Consider the following 19,299-nt stretch of genomic DNA (forward strand, 5'->3'; position numbering starts at 1 on the left):
CTTCGTCCACATCGATGTGAATGAAAGAATCTGTCAGGGTTTTTTTTTTCATTCAGCCCATTCCAGATGTTTTGGAATGCACCATGCAGAGGGTACATATATTGAACACCAGTATTTAAAATGTTCTCTTTCTTTTAAGAAGGTTCAAAGCATGGCACTCACACAGAACACAGAAGCATCATCACACCAGACCTAAAATCCATTATCTCAGCTCTTTCCAAATTAGAACAGCGCCACATCTACTTTTTTCTTTTAACTAATTCCAGTATCCTCCACTCAGGTGACAGTATATTTTTAGCTTGTCTGCTTGTATTTTTCCCCTTTGCACAGATTTATTTACAACTTTTCCCATTTTTAGTCGTAACATGACAAAATGTGGAGAATTTCAAGGGGGTATGAATACTTTTGAAGGCATTGTGGTTGTGCATCACACAGTAGTTATAAAACACAGCCAATATGTGTCTTTTGCAGAGAAACAAATGTTTTTTACACTTTCTCTTCATGTATGGAAGTTGTAGTGGAAGTGCAGCTTTTGGCACCAGCCATAACACAGCTATGGCAGGACTCATTTACTGTAAGAACTGTGATTCCAAAGTAAGGAAAAATGAAAGGAAAATGTTTCCCAACATGAACACAGACAGATCATCTAACACTTAACTCAAAAACATGAAAAGTTGAATTTGGCATTCTTCTTCTAATCTGTTGCACAACATTTTCAGTAAGCTGTAAATACCCAATGAGCAGAGCTTGTCCTTCAATTTAAAACGTTTACTGCCAGCTTTAAACCCACATACGGTTTGATTATCAAAAGTGATACTAAAATCAGTTACATTTAAAAAGTTTTGTATCACTCCCTTTACTTTGCACATTACATTGAAAGTTGTGTGCTGCCCATAGGGGGAAGAAAAATCAGAATTTTCATTCTTAAACCTAAACTAAAAGTGAACAAAAAACAGTATAAATAACAAGGCCCACTGGATTCCATGTATTCACCCGACAGTCTATCGGTAACCTAAATCAGCGGCAGCAGAGGAGGGGACACAACATTCCTTGATAGAGAGATAAACAATGAAGAACAAAGTCATTTATAGGCTTCAAGTGACATTAAAAAAAAACTTTTGTCTGTAACTTCTGCATGCCTTTGAAAAACAGCAGCCAAATCTAGATGTCATGGTTATTTAATAGGATTGGTGTTACTAAGCTGGAGCCAAAAAAGCCATTATAATTTCTCATTCTTCTATCCGTGCTGTGTCAACTGTCATTCAGATTCTATTTTTGAAATATATATCAGAGTGGGGTAATAGTGTACAATATATTATCAAAAATATTGGGACGCCTGCTTTTACATGCACATGAACTTTAATGGCATCCCAGTCTTAGTCTGTTGGGTTCAATAATGAGTTGGCCTACCCTTTGCAGCTATAACACCTTCAACTCTTCTGGAAAGGCTGTCCACAAGGTTTAGGAGTGTGTCTATGGGAATGTTTGACCATTCTTCCAGAAGCGCATTTGTGAGGTCAGGCGCTGATGTTTGACGAGAAGCCCTGGCTCGCAGTCTCCACCCCAAACTCGCTCATCCATGTCTTTATGGACCTTGCTTTGTGCACTGGTGCGTAGTCATGTTGGAACAGGAAGGGGCAATTCCCAAACTGTTCCCACAAAGTTGGGAGCATGAAATTGTCCAAAATGTCTTCGTATGCTGATGCCTTAAGAATTCCCTTCACTGGAACTAAGGGACCAGGCCCAACTCCTGAAGGACAACCCTACACCATAATCCCCCATCCACCAAATGATTTGGACCAATGCACAAAGCAAGGTCCATAAAGACATGGTTGAGTGAGTTTAGGGTGCAGGAACTTGACTGTGGAGACTGCGAGCCAGACCTTCTCATCCAACATCAGTGTCTGACCTCACAAATGCACTTTTGGAAAAAACGGTCAAACATTCCCATAGACACACTCCTAAACCTTGTGGACAGCCTTTTCAGAAGAATTGAAGGTGTTATAGCTGCAACGGGTGGGCCAACTCAATATTGAACCCTACGGACTAAGACTGGGATGCCATTAAAGTTGATGTATGTGTAAAGGCAGGCGTCCCAATACTTTTGACAATATTGTGTATATTCTAGGTAAAATACAGAAGGCAGTCACATCACCACCATAAAACACAACAGGTTTGGGGGAAAAAGTGGTCAACATGAATGTGCATCCTTGGTTGGAAAGTTGCAGTGGAAACATTCCTGCAGCTTTTTAGTTTCACCTGATTCAGAAAACATTTCATCTTGTCACTTGCACAGTAGAAGAATCATTTGATCTCTTGAGTAAAGGACAAACTTTCCTGTTCAGCTCCTAGAATAAAATCAAGTTGGGCTGAATGTTCTGCAACCATTCACAGTGAGCTTTGTATTCTATTAATGAATACAAAGCTCCTCTTATTGGTTGAGCCAAAGATCAGGCCATCATGTGTCCACCTCTCCGCCAATCAGAATAATCTTTGTATACATTCATACAATAAAAAGCTCCCCAACCCCATTCTAGGAGTGAAATGGGAAGTCCCCATTCTGCTGCCAGAACTGTTTATAGAGTACACACAGCTGTTGCATCTGTTAGAGTAGTAAATAGTTTGTTTGAACCAGCTTGGTTCAAATTAAATTTAATTTAAAATTCACTAAAACCTGGAGATCAGCTTTAACTATCTATGGCAGAACTCGATTGATGTACATATTAATATCACACATATTTTACATTTTTATCATTTAACATTTTCACCAGTTTTGGTAATATCACGAACATGTGCAGCAAATTTAGGTAGTTCTTAGTACCACCAGATTAACCTGGCCTCTCTATGGCAATGGCAGATTTTCAAAGAAATACTAGTTCTCAAATTAGGTAACTGATGGTAATTATGACCAGCTTTGAACTGGAGTACAGAGGTACTTCAGTACTCAGAGTGGGACACGTCTGTACTGAAAAGCTGTGATGTATGTGACAGCTTCCAGCACAGGGCTCTATCCCTGACACGATTCAGCTGTTGACCGGGAGCTAAATGTAAACAAATGGGGTTGGGGATTTAGGTAATGTTCGGTTCCCGGCATTAACCGGGGGCCCGCATGGGACAGGGCAGAGGGCTCTTTGCCTGTGCATTTTCTCTCCTTTCTCTCAGCAGGGCTATTGGTGCAATATCCCTTAGCAACAAGCCGTCATTGGAGGAATTTGGCGGGCTGTTTCTTCGCGCCTATGACTGCTTATATAAGCCGGACGCTACCTCAGCTTCACAGCCACCTGAAGAGGACCAGTTTGCGCTCAGGTGTACAGTTAGAATGGAGTCTCTCCTTCGTCAGCTTCTGGAAAAAGCAGAAAGCTCTGGCGGTGAGGAGTGACTGAGGCACTGCTTAGCTGAAGACCCTCCTGCTTTTTCTTCTCTCCCTGCCTGTCTGACGCCCATGCCGAACATTATGGAGGAACACAGGAATTCTCCTTCAGCTGGCAACTCCCGCACACCTGTAGGAAAAGGAAAGAAGCAGAAAAAGTCGGCAGCCCCTGCTGTTCCTTATTCTAAGGAAGATTCTTTCACTTCTACTTCTCGTTCCAGGTATCTTAAAGATGCTGCAACTTTATCCTCCTCATCCTTCATTCCAGAAACCAGCGCTGCAGCTCCTTTGGGACAGAATGCTGTGTCAGATATTCCGCCTGGTGAGAATACTGTTTCTTCTTTACCTGACTTAATTGTTATCCTTAATTCATTAGCAAATGCTTTTACTAGCCTGTCAGAAGGGGAACAAGGATCTCCCTCTCCCTCTCTCATTGCCAGGGCTCTGTTTGCAAGCGCTGGCAGTTCTTTTCAGAATAGACAGCAATTAAACAATGTTTCAGTTCAAACAACTATCCCTGTACAGGAGGCACTGCCTTCTGGTACCTTACAAGGGGCACATTTATTTGGTGCAGCTCAGGAGACACAGCCTGCTGGTGCACCTATTAATACTATGTCAGGTGTACAGTCTTCTGGTACTTTTTCCTATAATTTGCAGCCAGGTGCACAGTATTCTGGTGCAGTGTCAGGTGCTCAGTATTCTGGAGCGATATTACAAAATCCTGTTAATCATTTGAATATCAGTACTGCTCCCCCTATTGGTGTAAGGGAAGATGTGCAGCCTTTGCTTGCTTCAGGTGCACAAAATATTGGTGCTTATCAAGATGGTACTGGATTGCAGCAGTCAGTCACTGCGGATGCTTTAAAGGTTGGCCCTGTCTGGAACGCTATGCGTTCGCAGGGTAATGTTACTATTCCTATGGAGAAACAGTTTAACCCTTTAAGAACACAGAGCATTTTAGTGAATACTGGTGGTCTTTTACAGCCTAGTTCTTGTAATAATACACCTTGTCAAGTAGCAGAAGCTTGTATGAAAGAGGCGCTTCCGTGCGAAATCTCCCCGTTAGGTTTCCACTTGTCTTCCTCAGTTAAGGAGAAAATTTGGAGAGGAGAATTTGTTGATTTATTATCCCTCCTGCCTTCTTCTAAAGAATTTCTTTCTAAATTAGATAAGAAATCAGAGGAGCGTTCAGAAGAAGATAGAAGGAGAGCAGTACCTAGAACATTCCAGAATTGGCTTCAAGCATTCTGTATTTTCGCTTCAGTTATGGGTGAAAAATTTCCAGAAAAATGTTCTGGGCTATTTCAACATCTAGACATTGTTGCTGAGGCCTTTAGGCATTTCGGGGGTATTTCATGGTTTCATTATGATGAGAATTTCAGGCAGAAGCTGGCGGTACACCCTTCTCTACGTTGGGGTGTGAAAGACGTTGGCCTTTGGTTAAATCTGATGTTGCCTCCAAAACCGCAGGTGCAATTCAAAGCACCCAACTCTACTAATAATTCATTTCGCAAAGGTTTCTGCTTTGCATTCAATGAAGAACAATGCAGATTTCTGGCCAACTGTAGATACAAACACGAGTGCTCATATTGTACAGGGTCACACCCGGCTTGTAGATGTTATCGAAAGGCCTCTGCCATGTCAGGTCAGCCTCAATCCAGGGATGGGTTTTCAAAAGGCACAGACAACGGTGAAATTGTCAAACATGCTTCCTTGGCTAGAAATGTATCCAAACACCAGGATGGCGGAGCTGCTTTATAGCGGCTTCAAGCATGTTTTTTTAGTCCCTGGTTTTTCTGGGTCTGGTTGTAAGTTAGTGGACAATTTGCGTTCGGTCTTTTCACACCCAGAGGTTGTTAGGGTTAAAATTGAGAAAGAACTAACAGAGGGCAGGATTGCGGGTCCGTTTTTCTCACCCCCTTTCTCCAACTTCAGAATTTCTCCATTGGGCGTAGTTCCCAAAAAAGAGCCAGGCTCTTTTCGCCTAATACATCATTTGTCATACCCTGCTGGCGAGTCTCTTAATGATGAGGTTGCTGATTTAGATGCTTCAGTTACGTATGCTTCTTTCGATGAGGCCTTGGTTCTCCTTGAGCATTTTGGAAGGAATTCATTAATGGCCAAGGCGGATATTAAGTCTGCATTTCGTTTACTCCCAGTACACCCGCAAGGCTTTAGTTCTCTAGGTTTTCATTTTAACGGATATTTTTATTTTGATAAATGTATGCCAATGGGCTTCTCCTTATCTTGTTTTTACTTTGAGGCTTTTTCTTCTTTTCTTCAATGGGTAGTGTCTGTGGTGCATCCCGATGCTGGTTATATTCATTATCTAGATGATTTTCTTTTCATAGGTCCACCTGAATGTTCTGTTTGCTCTGATTCTTTGTCAGCCTTCTTTGATATTTGTGAAAATTTTGGCATTCCCCTTGCCCAGGAGAAGACAGTGTTTCCATCTACTAGTCTGGAATTTTTGGGCATTGTCATTGATTCAAATGCCATGGAATTCAGATTGCCTCCATCAAAGCTTTTCAAGATTAGGTCGCTAATATCCTCTTTTCTATCTAGACGGAGAGTTCTGCTTAAAGATGTCCAATCTCTATTAGGCTTGTTTGCTTTCGCTGCAAGAGTAATTCCGGTAGCTAGGATTTTTTCTCGCCGTTTTGCTAGGGCTACAAAGGATTTAAAAAATCCTTTTTCTCATGTTACCATGTCAAAAGCCATTAAAGATGATTTAAAGGTATGGGATGAGTTCTTGTTAGGTTTTAATGGATCAACGGTATGGCAGAAAGAATTTATAGACGATTTTGAACTAGGCCTTTTTACCGACGCTTCAGGTTCTATAGGCTTTGGTGCCTTCCTGGCAGGTCATTGGTGTGCTTCAAAGTGGCACACATCTTGGAGGATTCCTGACATTGCGCGTAACCTAGTCTTGTTAGAATTATTCCCAGTAGTGGTGGCGGTAGTTATTTGGTGTGATTTGTTTAAAAATCGGAGAGTTTTAATTCACACGGATAATAAAGGTGTCCTATTCGCGATTAATTGTTTATCTTCTAAGTCTGATTTTGTAATCAAATTGCTTCGTTTCTTAGTTCTCCATTGTATGAAATATAATATTTGGCTTAAGGCTAAACATTTACCAGGTGTAAGCAATAGCATTGCAGACTCGTTATCTCGTCTTCAGTTTTCCAGGTTCCACGAATTGGCTCCGGAGGCAGACCCAATTGGCTCCCAATGCCCGGAATTCCTCTGGGGCTTGATTTGGGATTAATCTCCGCCAATTTAAAGAACTCCGTTTCACTGAGAACATGGGAGGACTATCTGCGAGCATGGTCGAGATGGGATAGTTTCTGCTCTACATACAATTTAAGTATTGCCAGTTGTAATGCTTACACAGCTCTGTCTTTTGTTACTTTTTTAATCCATTCTAACCTTAGTGCAGCTTCTATACATAAAATTTTGGCCGGGGTTTCCTTCTTTCTAAAATTTTTTGACCTTCCGGCCTTGTCTTCTTTCTATACAGTACGTCAGGTATTGAAAGGTTTTAGGCGTTCCCATTTGGTTAGAGATGGTAGGAGACCCATTTCTATTGATCTTTTGGTTAAATTAATTCAGACTTTGCCTTCAGTATGCTATTCCCCTTATGAAATTTTATTATTTAACGCAGCTTTTTCTTTGGCATTTTTTGGTGCTTTACGGCTGGGTGAGTTTTCCGCCTCGAATAAGGCTTCATGCGCTATCCTGTTAGATAGTGATGTGTTTGTTTCTTCAGATTCTATCACTATATGCATCAGAAGATCAAAAACCGATCAGGTTGGTAAGGGACGCATGATTAAGTTGGGTCGGGCAGGGTATATTCCTATCTGCCCGGTCCAAAATAATTTAAATTTTATCGCCTTTAGACCTTTCTTTCACGGGTCATTCTTTATTCATAATGACCTGTCTCCTCTTACTCGTTATCAATTTTCTTCTGTCCTTTCTTCTTGTCTAAAAACCCTTGGTTTGTCAGGCTTTTATTTCTCATCTCACTCCTTCAGAATAGGGACTGCCACTGCTGCTAACTCTATGGGTTTTTCTTCTGAGGAGGTTCAGAGGTTGGGTCGTTGGGACAGTGTTAGATATAAGTCTTACATTCGACCTGAGTTAGTTACTAATTAAGTTTCTTTTCAGATTTTCCTAGGTTCAAGGTCTGGATTATAGGCCATTCATTTATTCATTGGGCCTACAAAAGAGCCGAAGCACGGAATTTCGAAAAGACTTTGGGTTTTAAGGTTTATGCTTTGCAAATCTTTTGGCATGGTGTTAGGGGGTTACGTTGGAAAGATGTAAGAAATGAATTAATTTATTTAAATAATGTTTGGCCCAGCCCGGATCTATTAATAATCCACGCTGGGGCAAATGATATTGGTAAAGTTAAAACTTGGAATCTTTTATGTGAGATGAAACAGGATCTCTTTTCGTTTAAGGTCCTTTTTCCATCCGCAATTATCGCTTTTTAGGAGATGATTCCTAGGTTACTTTGGTCCCCCTCTAGCAATTTGTTTTATCTAGACAAGATTCGTAGACGCTTAAATAGGACCATTCATAATTTTTTGGTTTCTTCCAATAACTTATCCTATCGCCACGTTGAGTTGGAAGGTTTTATCTCAGGTCTCTATAGATCAGACTTGGTACATTTGTCGGACATAGGTCTGGACATTTTCAATGTAGGTTTGCAGAATATGATAGAGAAAGCCACGGTGTTGGGGGGGCCTCAGCGTTTTGTTTCACAATTGGCTTCGGCCGGTGGGGTTCGTCTTCCAGTATAAGTCTGGAAGGACATGGTGATTGAGATCTGGTATTGGATCATTTTGTTAATTTTGAAATTTAATTCTATGCTGAAAGCTGATTTTTTAGTTAATGTGAATGTAGCTAATTTGGGTTACCCCTTGAATAAACACCGTGGCCATTTATGACCAAATATACTGTGTGTCAGTTTCATTTATTTATTATTAGCTACTCTGTACTGTCCCATGTTCGGTTCCCGGCATTAACCGGGGGCCCGCATGGGACAGGGCAGAGGGCTCTTTGCCTGTGCATTTTCTCTCCTTTCTCTCAGCAGGGCTATTGGTGCAATATCCCTTAGCAACAAGCCGTCATTGGAGGAATTTGGCGGGCTGTTTCTTCGCGCCTATGACTGCTTATATAAGCCGGACGCTACCTCAGCTTCACAGCCACCTGAAGAGGACCAGTTTGCGCTCCCACCCCCCCCTCCCTATTTTTATGATTGTTTAGTCACGGTGATATTCAGTGGGGGTTCGTCTTCCAGTATAAGTCTGGAAGGACATGGTGATTGAGATCTGGTATTGGATCATTTTGTTAATTTTGAAATTTAATTCTATGCTGAAAGCTGATTTTTTAGTTAATGTGAATGTAGCTAATTTGGGTTACCCCTTGAATAAACACCGTGGCCATTTATGACCAAATATACTGTGTGTCAGTTTCATTTATTTATTATTAGCTACTCTGTACTGTCCCATGTCATGACCCAGATAAGGCAATACATATTTGGGAAATTGCCTGTCACTGGGAGGGCCGAATCCTTATGATGAACTGAGAAACTAGTTCCCCATTGGGCCCATCTTGCTATTTATTGACAGCATACAGCAGTGGGTGGATTTCAGACCAACAGCAGAATCCAGATCTGCCCACTGCTGTGGGCTGTCAATAAAAACCAAAACAGACCTGCTGGGGAACTAGTCTCTTGATTCTCCATCAGGCTTCGCCAACCACTAGTGCAAAACTCCTCACTGCAGGCACCAACAGATTCATGTTTGACAGGTACATGAATTGGGCACAAGCAGAAACACTTTTGGTTCTGCACCCCAATAGAATTCTAAAGGGTGTCTATGCATACAGGAAGCTCAGGCAATATTGCAAACTTTATGTTGTTAACTCCTGGAAGATCAAAGAAATTAGCTACTTTCAGTACAAAAACATGGCTACACATGCACAGAAGATCACAGGCAATAGTACCAAGTCTACCCAAGCTTGGAATATATTGTAGAAAATATGATGTCTACACACAGTGAATATGGTTGGTGAATGATGGGATTTTTATTTATGATAGAGAACATAAAACAAGATCAGAAACAAGTGTTGACATAATTTCTTCTGCAGCGTCATGTGCCCAGAAATGCAAGGCTCTGCCTGAGCCATTAGCTATGAACCTAACAGTCTGCCTGGAGTTCTTTTTTGTACACACATTCAATTTGTACATTACCTGACTCGTTCTCTGGGGTCTCCAAAAGATTCTCGCAGGCGTGAAAAATCAGGGTAGAAGTTGGGAGATGGGGATATAACTTCTAGAAGGCCTGACTGGATTTCGTTTGGGAATCTAGTTGATAAACCAAAAAATAAAAAATAAATACATACATATATATGGTTGCTATCTTTAATTTGTTTATTTTTTTACATGTATTTAAACAGCAACAAATTGTAAATTCACACAAGTCACTCCCCTCAAGAACTGACAATCTGAGGTCTCAATTTCACATGCATACAGGTGTATCACAAAAAATTTGAAAATGGTCAAAAAGTTAATTTAATTCAGTAATGCAACTCAAAAAGTGAAACTCGTACAGATTACACACAGATATATTTCAAGAATTACTTTCTTTTAATTTTGATGATTATGGCTTACAGTTAGTGAAAACACAAAATACTTGGTCAGGGAGGGTCCTTTTTCCTGAATTACTGCATCAATGCGGTGTGGCATGCAAGCGATCAGCCTGTGGCACTGCTGAGGTGTTATGGAAGCTCAGGTTGCTTTGATAGCCGCCTTTAGCTCGTCTGCATTGTTGGGTCTGGTGTCTCTCACCTTCCTCTTGACAATACCCCACAGATTCTTTATGGGGTTTAGGTCAGGCAAGTTTGCTGGCCAATCAAGCACAGTGATACCATGATCATTAAACCAGGCATTGGTACTTTTAGCAGTGCGGGTAGGTCCTGCTGGAAAATTAAATCTAAAGATGGTCAGCCGAGGGACGCATGGCGTGCTCTAGAATTTCCTTGGTCGACTTTGGACTTGATAAAACACAGTGGACCAACACCAGCAGATGACATGGCTCCCCAAACCATCAGTGCATGTGGAAACTTCACACTGGACCTCATGCAATTTGGATTCTGTACCTCTCCACTCTTCCTCCAGAATCTGGGACCTTGATTTACAAATGAAATGCAAAATGTACTTTCATACAAAAAGAGGACTTTGGACCACTGAGCAATAGTCCAGTCCTTTATCTCCATAACCCAGGTAAGATTCTCCTGATGTTGCCTCTGGTTCAGGAGTGACACAAAGAATGCGACAGTTGTAGCCCATGTCCTCGATATGTCTGAGTATGGTGGCTCTTGAAGCACTGTGCCAGCCATAGTCCACTCCTTGTTAATCTCTTCCAAATTTGTGAATGGCCTTTGCTTCCCTATCCTCTCAATGCTGCGGTTATCCCTGTTCCCTGTGCAGATTTTTCTACCACACTTTTTCCTTAGACCCAACTCTCCATAAATATGCTTGGATACAGCACTCTGAACAGCCTGCTTTGTTAGCAATGACCTTTTGTGACTTGTGGAGGTTGTCAATGACTGTCTTTTGAACAACTTTTAAGTCAGCAGTCTTCCCCATGATTATGTAATCTACTGAACCATATGGAGAGACCATTTAAAGGCTCAGGAAATCTTTACAGGTGTTTTGAGTGAATTAGCTGATTAGAGTGTGACACCATGAGTCTACAATATTGACCTTTTTCCTAATATTCTCATTTTCTGAGATTCTGAATTTTGTTTTTTCACTAGCTGTAAACTAATCATCAAAATAAAAGAAAGAAATGCTTGAAATGTATCACTCTGTGTGTAACGGATTTATAGAATTTCACTTTTTTAATTGAATTACTGAAATAAATTAACTTTTTGATGATATTCAAATTTTCTGAGCTGCACCTGTACACACACTTACTAGTGCCAATTTAGACATTAGCCAATTAACCTACCAGCATGTGTTTGGAGTGTGAAAGTAACCAAATTACTTATTTTATATATTCTACAGGATAAAAACATCTAGATCATGATTATCGATGCAAAATGTTTACATATACTAACAAGCTGTATAAGCATTTTAAAACAAGCCCTTATTTATCTATGTACCCATAAGCATTGCAAGTTCCCAGCACAGGCACTGCAATCTTAGTTCTGTCTCTATGAGGGCTCATTTACAGGGATGTAATATGTGCTGCATACAGCATATAGTTTTGCACGTGATTGTATATTCGTTTATAGGTCCATTCACAAAGATGCATATAGTAGCGGAATGGTTCCACTTTGTACAGCAGCATAAAGGGAAAAAAAATAAAATAAAGGACACCACTACTTCTGGGGCCTAAATTTTGGCTGCATTTACCAATGTATGCAAGTAAACACTTGTGATCACATTTACAGTGCATTCAGAAAGTATCCGCCTTCACTTTTTTTCAATTTTAAAGCCTGATACTACTACAGTTGCTTAAATCCATTTTTTCCCATTAATCTACACTCAGTATCCCTAAGTCTGGGTTCACACCACTGCGGCAGCGAGAACTGGATGTGATTCGCACCGCACTGCAGTGCAAATCACATCCGATCTCTGTGCGATGCAAGTTCAGCCATACAGATAGTATGGCTGAATTCGCATCGCACCCGCCGCAAACTCGCACGGGACCCTGTTCACACCATGCGATCCGATTCCTGTCCGAGTTTGCAGATCGCACTGTGATATGCGAACTGATCTGGGGGTGTCATTAACATTTCACTGACACTCCCAGCAGTCCGCATAGGGCAGTGTGAACTGCCGGCGGGAGGCATGCGATGCGGGAAAATGCCGCGGATTCGCGGCGTTCCCGCATCGCACCGGTGTGAACCTAGCCTTAATGACAAAGTGAAAACAGAATTTTAAAAATGTCTGTGAATTTATTAAAAAAAAAAAAAAATTATTTCACATGTACAGTATCTCACAAAAGCGAGTACACCCCTCACATTTTTATAAATAATTTATTAGATCTTTTCATGTGCTAACGCTGAAGAAATTACACTTCGCTACAATGTAAAGTAGTGATTGTACAGCTTGTATAACAGTGTACATTTGCTGTCCCCTCAAAATAACTCAACACACAGCCATTAATGTCTAAATCGCTGGCAACAAAAGCGAGTATCGCCCTAAGTGAAAATGTCCATATTGGGCCCAATTAGCCATTTTCCCTCCCCGGTGTCATGTGACTACTGTTACAAGGTCTCAGGTGTGAATGGGAAGCAGGTGTGTTAAATTTGGTGATCTCTCTCACTCTCTCATACTGGTCACTGAAAGTTCAACATAGCACCTCATGGCAAAGAACTGGGGATCAGAAAAAAAGAATTGTTGCACTACATAAATATGGCCTAGGCTATAAACAGATTGCCAAGACCCTGAACCTGAGCTGCAGCATGGAGACCAAGACCATACAGTGGTTTAACAATCATAACAGGCCTCGTCATGGTCGATCAAAGAAGTTGAGTGCACGTGCTCAGCGTCATATTCAGAGGTTGTCTTTGGGAAATAGACGTGTGTGCTGCCGGCATTGCTGCAGAGGTTGAAGGGGTGGGGGAGTCAGCCTGTCAGTGCTCAGAACATACACTGCACACTGCATCAAACTGGTATGCTTGGCTGTCATCCCAGAAGGAAGCCTCTTCTAAAGATGATGCACAAGAAAGCCCACCTGAAAGTTTGCTGAGGACAAGCAGACTAAGGGCATGGATTACTGGAACCATGTTCTGTGGTCTGATGAAACCAAGATAAACTTATTTGGTTCAGATGGTGTCAAGCCTGTGTGGTGGCAACCAGGTGAGGAATACAAAGACAAGTGTGTCTTGCCTGCAGTCAAGCATGGTGGTGGGAGTGTCATGTTCTCGGGCTGCATGAGTGCTGCTAGCACTGGGGAGCTACAGTTCACTGAGGGAACCATGAATGGCAATATGCACTGTGACATACTGAAGCAGAGTATGATCCCCTCCCTTCAGAGACTGGGCCGCAGGGCAGTATTCCAACATGATAATGACCCCAAACACACCTCCAAGACGACCACTGCCTTGCTAAAGAAGCTGAAGGTAAAGATGATGAACTGGGACCAAGCATGTCTCCAGACCTAAACTCTATTGAGCATCTGTGGGGTATCCTCAAATGGAAGGTAGAGGAGAGCAAGGTTTCTAACATCCACCAGCTCAGTGATGTCACCATGGAGGAGTGGAAGAGGACTCCAGTAGCAACCTGTGAAGCTCTTGTGAACGCCATACCCAAAAGGGTTAAGGCTGTGCTGGACAATAATGGTGGCCACACAAAATTCGGACACTTTGGGCCCAATTTGGACATTGTTGCCAGCGGTTTACACATCAATGGCTGTGTGTTGAGTTATTTTGAGGGGACAGAAAATTTACACTGTTATACAAGCTGTACACTACCTTACATTGTAGGAAAGTGTCATATAAAAAAAAAAAAAAAAATATTCAAAAAAATGTGAGGGGTGTACTCACTTTTGTGAGATACTATATGTGTGCATATTACAGAGCACAAAAATATAACATTTGTCAACACCAATAACATGGGGATCGGTGGCAGTAAGCCCTCTGCCAACAGTCCCCCTGTTATACTTTATGCTTCAGCACTGATCCAAGATACACCACTGTTCACTCTTTTGAAATCTTAGTATTTTTTTTTTTAATTATTTGAATTTTGGCTTGTTCATTTTGGAATTTTTGCATAAATATAGTTTGTTCATATTTTTGTAAATGCATTTATTACAGTTTATTAAGTGGCGGTGGTTATTGGTAATATCAAATTTTACATTTTTATACCATACATTTTATTTTGTATGTGTTTAGTGAATTATAATACACCCACTTATATATATATTATATATAGTTTACTGAGTGAGGCAGGTTTATAACACTACACAGGGACTTGTGATTTAATACTGTTTTTCTGGGGGGAGGCTAGGGGTTGTATGTATTTAATCTGCTGGTTGTATCTTTGGGGTGTCAGTCATTTATAAAAACTTTATTTTTCTATTATACATACAGTCTTTGTGGTGTAGACATCTGTTTCGGGGGGTATTTTTTTTCATGTGTGTTTTGTATTTTGTTGTGGCTCCACTTGTCTGAACACCTGGGGGTGCTGGTTTATTTCTTGAAAATAATGCACACACTATAGGGCGGATTTATAAACACATGATCAAAACTTGTATTTATCAAATATTATTTTCCCCCTTGCAAAGATGAAACTTAAAGTGGTTGTAAACCCTTAGAACACACTAGATTAAGGCTAAGAATATCTCCTAAACCTATACGGTTTAGACAGGCACCGCTGTCTACGGCGCATGCGCCATAGACAGTGGCGCACAGGCACACTGAGCACGGCATCGTCAACGATGAAGATGCCGCGCGTGTCGGCTCCCGTGCGCATGCGCAGGAGTGACGTCACCGCGGCTTCGCTGAATGACAGCGGCGGAGCTGCGAGACCCCACCGAGAAGATGGATGCGCCGGACCACAGGGGACAGTGGTGACATCGCTGGCTCCTGTGTCAGGTAAGTGACACATAATGGACTACTATGCGATGCATAGTAGTCTATTATGCTTTGCCTTTGCAGGGAATGAAAGAGGAAGTAAACTCATTAGGGTTTACTTCCTCTTTAAGTCTATGAGTAACAAGCCTACATGTTGCTTTGGTTTTCGTTAATCTGCTACTATTCTGGTAAGTGGTTGAGGAAGTGGTTGTGGATTTGTTGATGATCTATCTTCATATACTGATTCAACAAATAAACTGCTGTAATGTTATATTGCCTTCCTGAAATTAAAAAAAATTGTTTTAAAGAAAATTACAAAATCAACTCAAAATGGGGAAGCCAACAGCCTTCATAATTTTAGGACAACAGCAACCATGCGTCAGTGTAAAGTATTCTCTGACTGATGGCTCTTCCATCCAAACAGAAATAAAAGAAAAATCAATGTGTTGGGAACAAAGCACTCTTGGATAACTTCTGGTAATTTTAGCAGCCAGCTCTACACAATGAATCCATTACAAGAAGCCCATTATACTCTGATAACTATCCATTATGTGGTGTATTGGCAGGAACTGCCGGTCAAATCACATGCTGTAGTCTCAGTTTAGTAAGAGGGGCCTGAGGCAGAAGGGGAGTTACTTCTCCACTTATGTCCCATTTTTAAGAGGTCAGTCAGGCTTCTCATTATACAGCTGCAGATGTTATCTTAATTGGATAGCATTAAAAGGAATGCCTGATACTGACCTGATGTGGCAGTTTGCACCTTATACCATTTCTGACTATCTTTCTGGAAATGTAATAGCTTAGCAGACATGTGAAAACGATTACAATAAGAATAAAGTAACAACAACGACAAGGGGACTTTTTAAAAGTATTTAGCTGTGCAACTTTTGTATATAAACTAATCACAAAACATGACCTAGTTGTAATTTTCAAAATACTTTCGTGACAACCGTTCCAGAGATCCCTATGCATACACATGTAGAAAAGAGATAAAATATTTGAAGTTGTGCTTGGTCACTCAACCGCTTAAAGGCAATCACTTTACAGGACTGAAACAAGAAAAATTAAACTCCCATGATGCAAAAGCAGCTTTTACTACTCTGTTTTTTGTGTGTTGTGTTTCCAGTTGATACTTTGTTACTTTAGCTGCAGTAGCTTGATATTTTTCTGCCATTTTGTCAATATTTGCTGTTTTTTTATGTGAAATAATATACTCTAATGTTGATTTTTTTAATTAAAAGCTACCTGCTGTCTTTTCTTTTCTAAATGAGCTCTGGTAAAAGAACATCAGTGCTGAGCGTGGCGCCAGCACAAGATTTTCTGTCTTTTTCTGTTAAAAGACAAGTTCCCTTTTTCTTTTCCAATGACTTTTATTTAAATATTACAGACAAGTATACATCAAAGAAGTATATCGACATTCCATAAACATATATCTTGGTACATGGTTATTGCTAGAGAATCACATACAGGTGCATCTTAAAAAATTAGAATATCATCAACAAGTTAATTTATTTCAGTATATTTCAGTATTTTCAATTCAAAAAGTGAAACTCATTTATTTTATATAGATGCTTTAAATACAGGGTGATATTTTTCAAGCATTTCTTTCTTTTAGTTTTGATGATTATGGCCTATAGATAGTAAAAACACAAAATTAAGTATCTCAAAAAATTTGAAAATTACATAGGATAAAAAAAGGATTCCTAACACATAAATGTTGGGTTACTGAAAAGTAAGTCCATGTACAGTATAATATGCATTGAATAAATGGTCGGGGCTCCTTTTGCATGAATTACTGCATCAATTCGGCGTGCATGGAGGCGATCAGTCTGTGGCACTGCTGTGGTTTTATGGAAGCCCGGGTTGCTTTGATAGCAGACTTCAGCATGTCTGCATTGTTGGGTCTGGTGTCTCATCTTTTTCTTGACAATACCCCACAGATTCTCTATGGGATTTAGGCCAGGTGAGTTTGCTGGGCAATCAAGCACAGTGATATCATGATCATTAAACCAGGTTTTCGTACTTTTGGCAGTGTGTACAGGTGCCAAATCCTGCTGGAAAATGAAATCAGATCTACATAAAGCTGGTCAGCAGAAGGAAACGTGAAGTGCTCTTGAATTTCCTGGTAGTGGGCTGTGTTTACTTTGATAAAACACGGTGGACCAACACACCAGCAGATGACATGGCTCTCCAAATTTTGGGTTTTCACTAGCTTTAAGCCATAATCATCAAAATTAAAAGAAAGAAATGGTTGAAAATATATCATGTAGCGTGTAATGCATCTATATAAAATATATGAGTTTCACATTTTGAATTGAATTACTGAAATAAATAAACTTATTGATGATATTCAAATTTTTTGAGATACACCTGTAGATGTCTTTCATTACTCACACCTGATGAAACGTTTCTCTTAATAAACCACATCAAGCTAAGCAATGAAATAATGACATATAACAGAATGTTTGGTTTCCCCATCGTTCCTCCGAGATTATTATTAGAGGGAGGGGGAAATCAGGACAACATGGCCATGGGGCCCACATCCACATTCCCTTTCATTATGGAATCAGTGGAGATGAGAAATCTAAACAGTATGTTAAGAGTAACGGTCAGGTTCTATGTCTTCCCCTTTAACACCTTATTTACTACTAAACCTCTCCTATTGCCATTCTCCCTGATAGGTCAGGGGTGGAAAGTAAAGAGGTAACCAAAAGAGGGGGAAAGGAAAAAGAAGAAAAAAAGAATAAGACGGACAGAAAAGTGCACTCCATAAGACCAAACATATCAGATCAGTAGTGCTTCATAAGGGATCAGGCAAGTATTTAATCCAGGGTTCCCATGTTTTATCAGATGTGGCCCCTTTGTCAAGTAATATTGCCATGAGGCGTTCATTAACCATGATTCATGACAACTTAGCTTTCACCAAGTCAAAGGGGATTATGGGTGACTTCCAGGACATGGCTATTCCGATCCTGGCTGCTGTGACGATAAATGCTATGAGTTTTATTTGCATGCCTCGGTGTCCCATCAGCTAAGCTTCTCAGTAATGCTTGCTGCACCTGGGTTAGTGAGTAAATTAAGTTATAAATGCGAGTCCAAAATCATTTGACTTTTGAACATGACCACCATGTGTGTAGCACTGCACCTTCCATGCCAAAGTCCCGAAAGCAAGAGGAGGTAGCATCTGGAACACGCACACCACTCTCACCGGTACCGATAAGTTCACTTGCAGGTAAAAAAATGTGCATTTACGATTTTATTCTTTTAGGAGCCTGGAAAGCATTGCATCAGTGATCAGCAGATCGCTTATGTTATGCAGGCCTCTCCTGCAGACGGTCCGTGTGAGCTGTCTGCCCATACATCATACAGCCAGGCAGTTTCAGACTGAATGAACTACCACAGTGCCATGGTAGTTAATTGAGAACTACAAGCTGACAGCCACAAAGGATGTTTGGACATGTAGTTCATTCACAGGACTCTGAATATAAGATGCTGCCGAGGGGAACATGTAAAATGTTCCCAAAGGTGAACTTATCCTGTAAATTATTACATTTTATTGTTGGTTACTTGATTAAATGCTGCCTGTTGACTGCTTGTGTAATAATACACTGTAAAAATACACAGAAGTATGTTTTGTTTTGTTTTTTATTGCCCATTCATACTTACCTAGGTGGATCCAGCATTGGCGCGATGCTGCATCTGTCCCCCGCTGCCTCTTCACCAAGAACCAAGCCACTGAACACCACCGATGGCTCGGTTCTCTCACCTCCCCAAGCAGAGAGCTGCTGACTGTCAATCAGCAGCTCTCCTGCTCTGCTCTTCCACTCTTACTGGAGCGCTGAGCTGTGGAGGGGCAGGGAGTGGCTGTCTCAGCAGATCGCTGAGAGGCTGAGACTCATCAGTCCAGGCACCTGGTGGATCCAGACTTCAGAAGTCAGGATGACGTGGTACCTGGACTGATCCTGGGGACGTCAGCAGAGAGCGGACTTCAGATCGCTCATTGCTGAAAACAGGTCACAGGAGAGCAAAACAAATTGCACTCCTTTGACCCAGAGGAGAAGCCCAGCCAAAATGAGCTCAGGCTGGACTTCTCCTTTAATGTTTAAAAAAAAAAAAAAGTTGCCTGGTGTCCCTTGTTTATAAAATACAGCCCAGCAAAAGTGATGACATACTGAATTGAGCCAGTACAATATTCTACTGGCTTATTTGGGGGAGAAAAAAAAATACATTGTAATTTTTTTTTTTTTTTTTTTTATTAAAAGCTGTCTGGTGTCTTTACCTTTTGAAATGCTGCCTAGTATAAAAGTGTTTAAATACTGTTAATGGAGTCTGTA

General features: G+C 40.8%; 1 protein-coding gene across 1 annotated transcript in view; it reads right to left on the bottom strand.

Annotated features, from left to right (window-relative positions):
• The window catches only part of MGAT4B (alpha-1,3-mannosyl-glycoprotein 4-beta-N-acetylglucosaminyltransferase B), an 820,251-nt gene that overhangs the window by 367,807 nt on the left and 433,145 nt on the right, over positions 1-19,299 (bottom strand). Inside the window, exon 6 of the mRNA XM_077474298.1 lies at positions 9,630-9,743. Within this exon, the coding sequence (XP_077330424.1) occupies positions 9,630-9,743 (114 nt within the window). The remainder of the gene's footprint in view (positions 1-9,629; positions 9,744-19,299) is intronic.

This window comes from Lithobates pipiens, unplaced genomic scaffold, assembly GCF_037356315.1.
Source record: "Lithobates pipiens isolate NorthernLeopardFrog02 unplaced genomic scaffold, aLitPip1_a1.2 Scaffold_8, whole genome shotgun sequence".
Classification (NCBI taxonomy): Eukaryota; Metazoa; Chordata; class Amphibia; order Anura; family Ranidae; genus Lithobates; species Lithobates pipiens.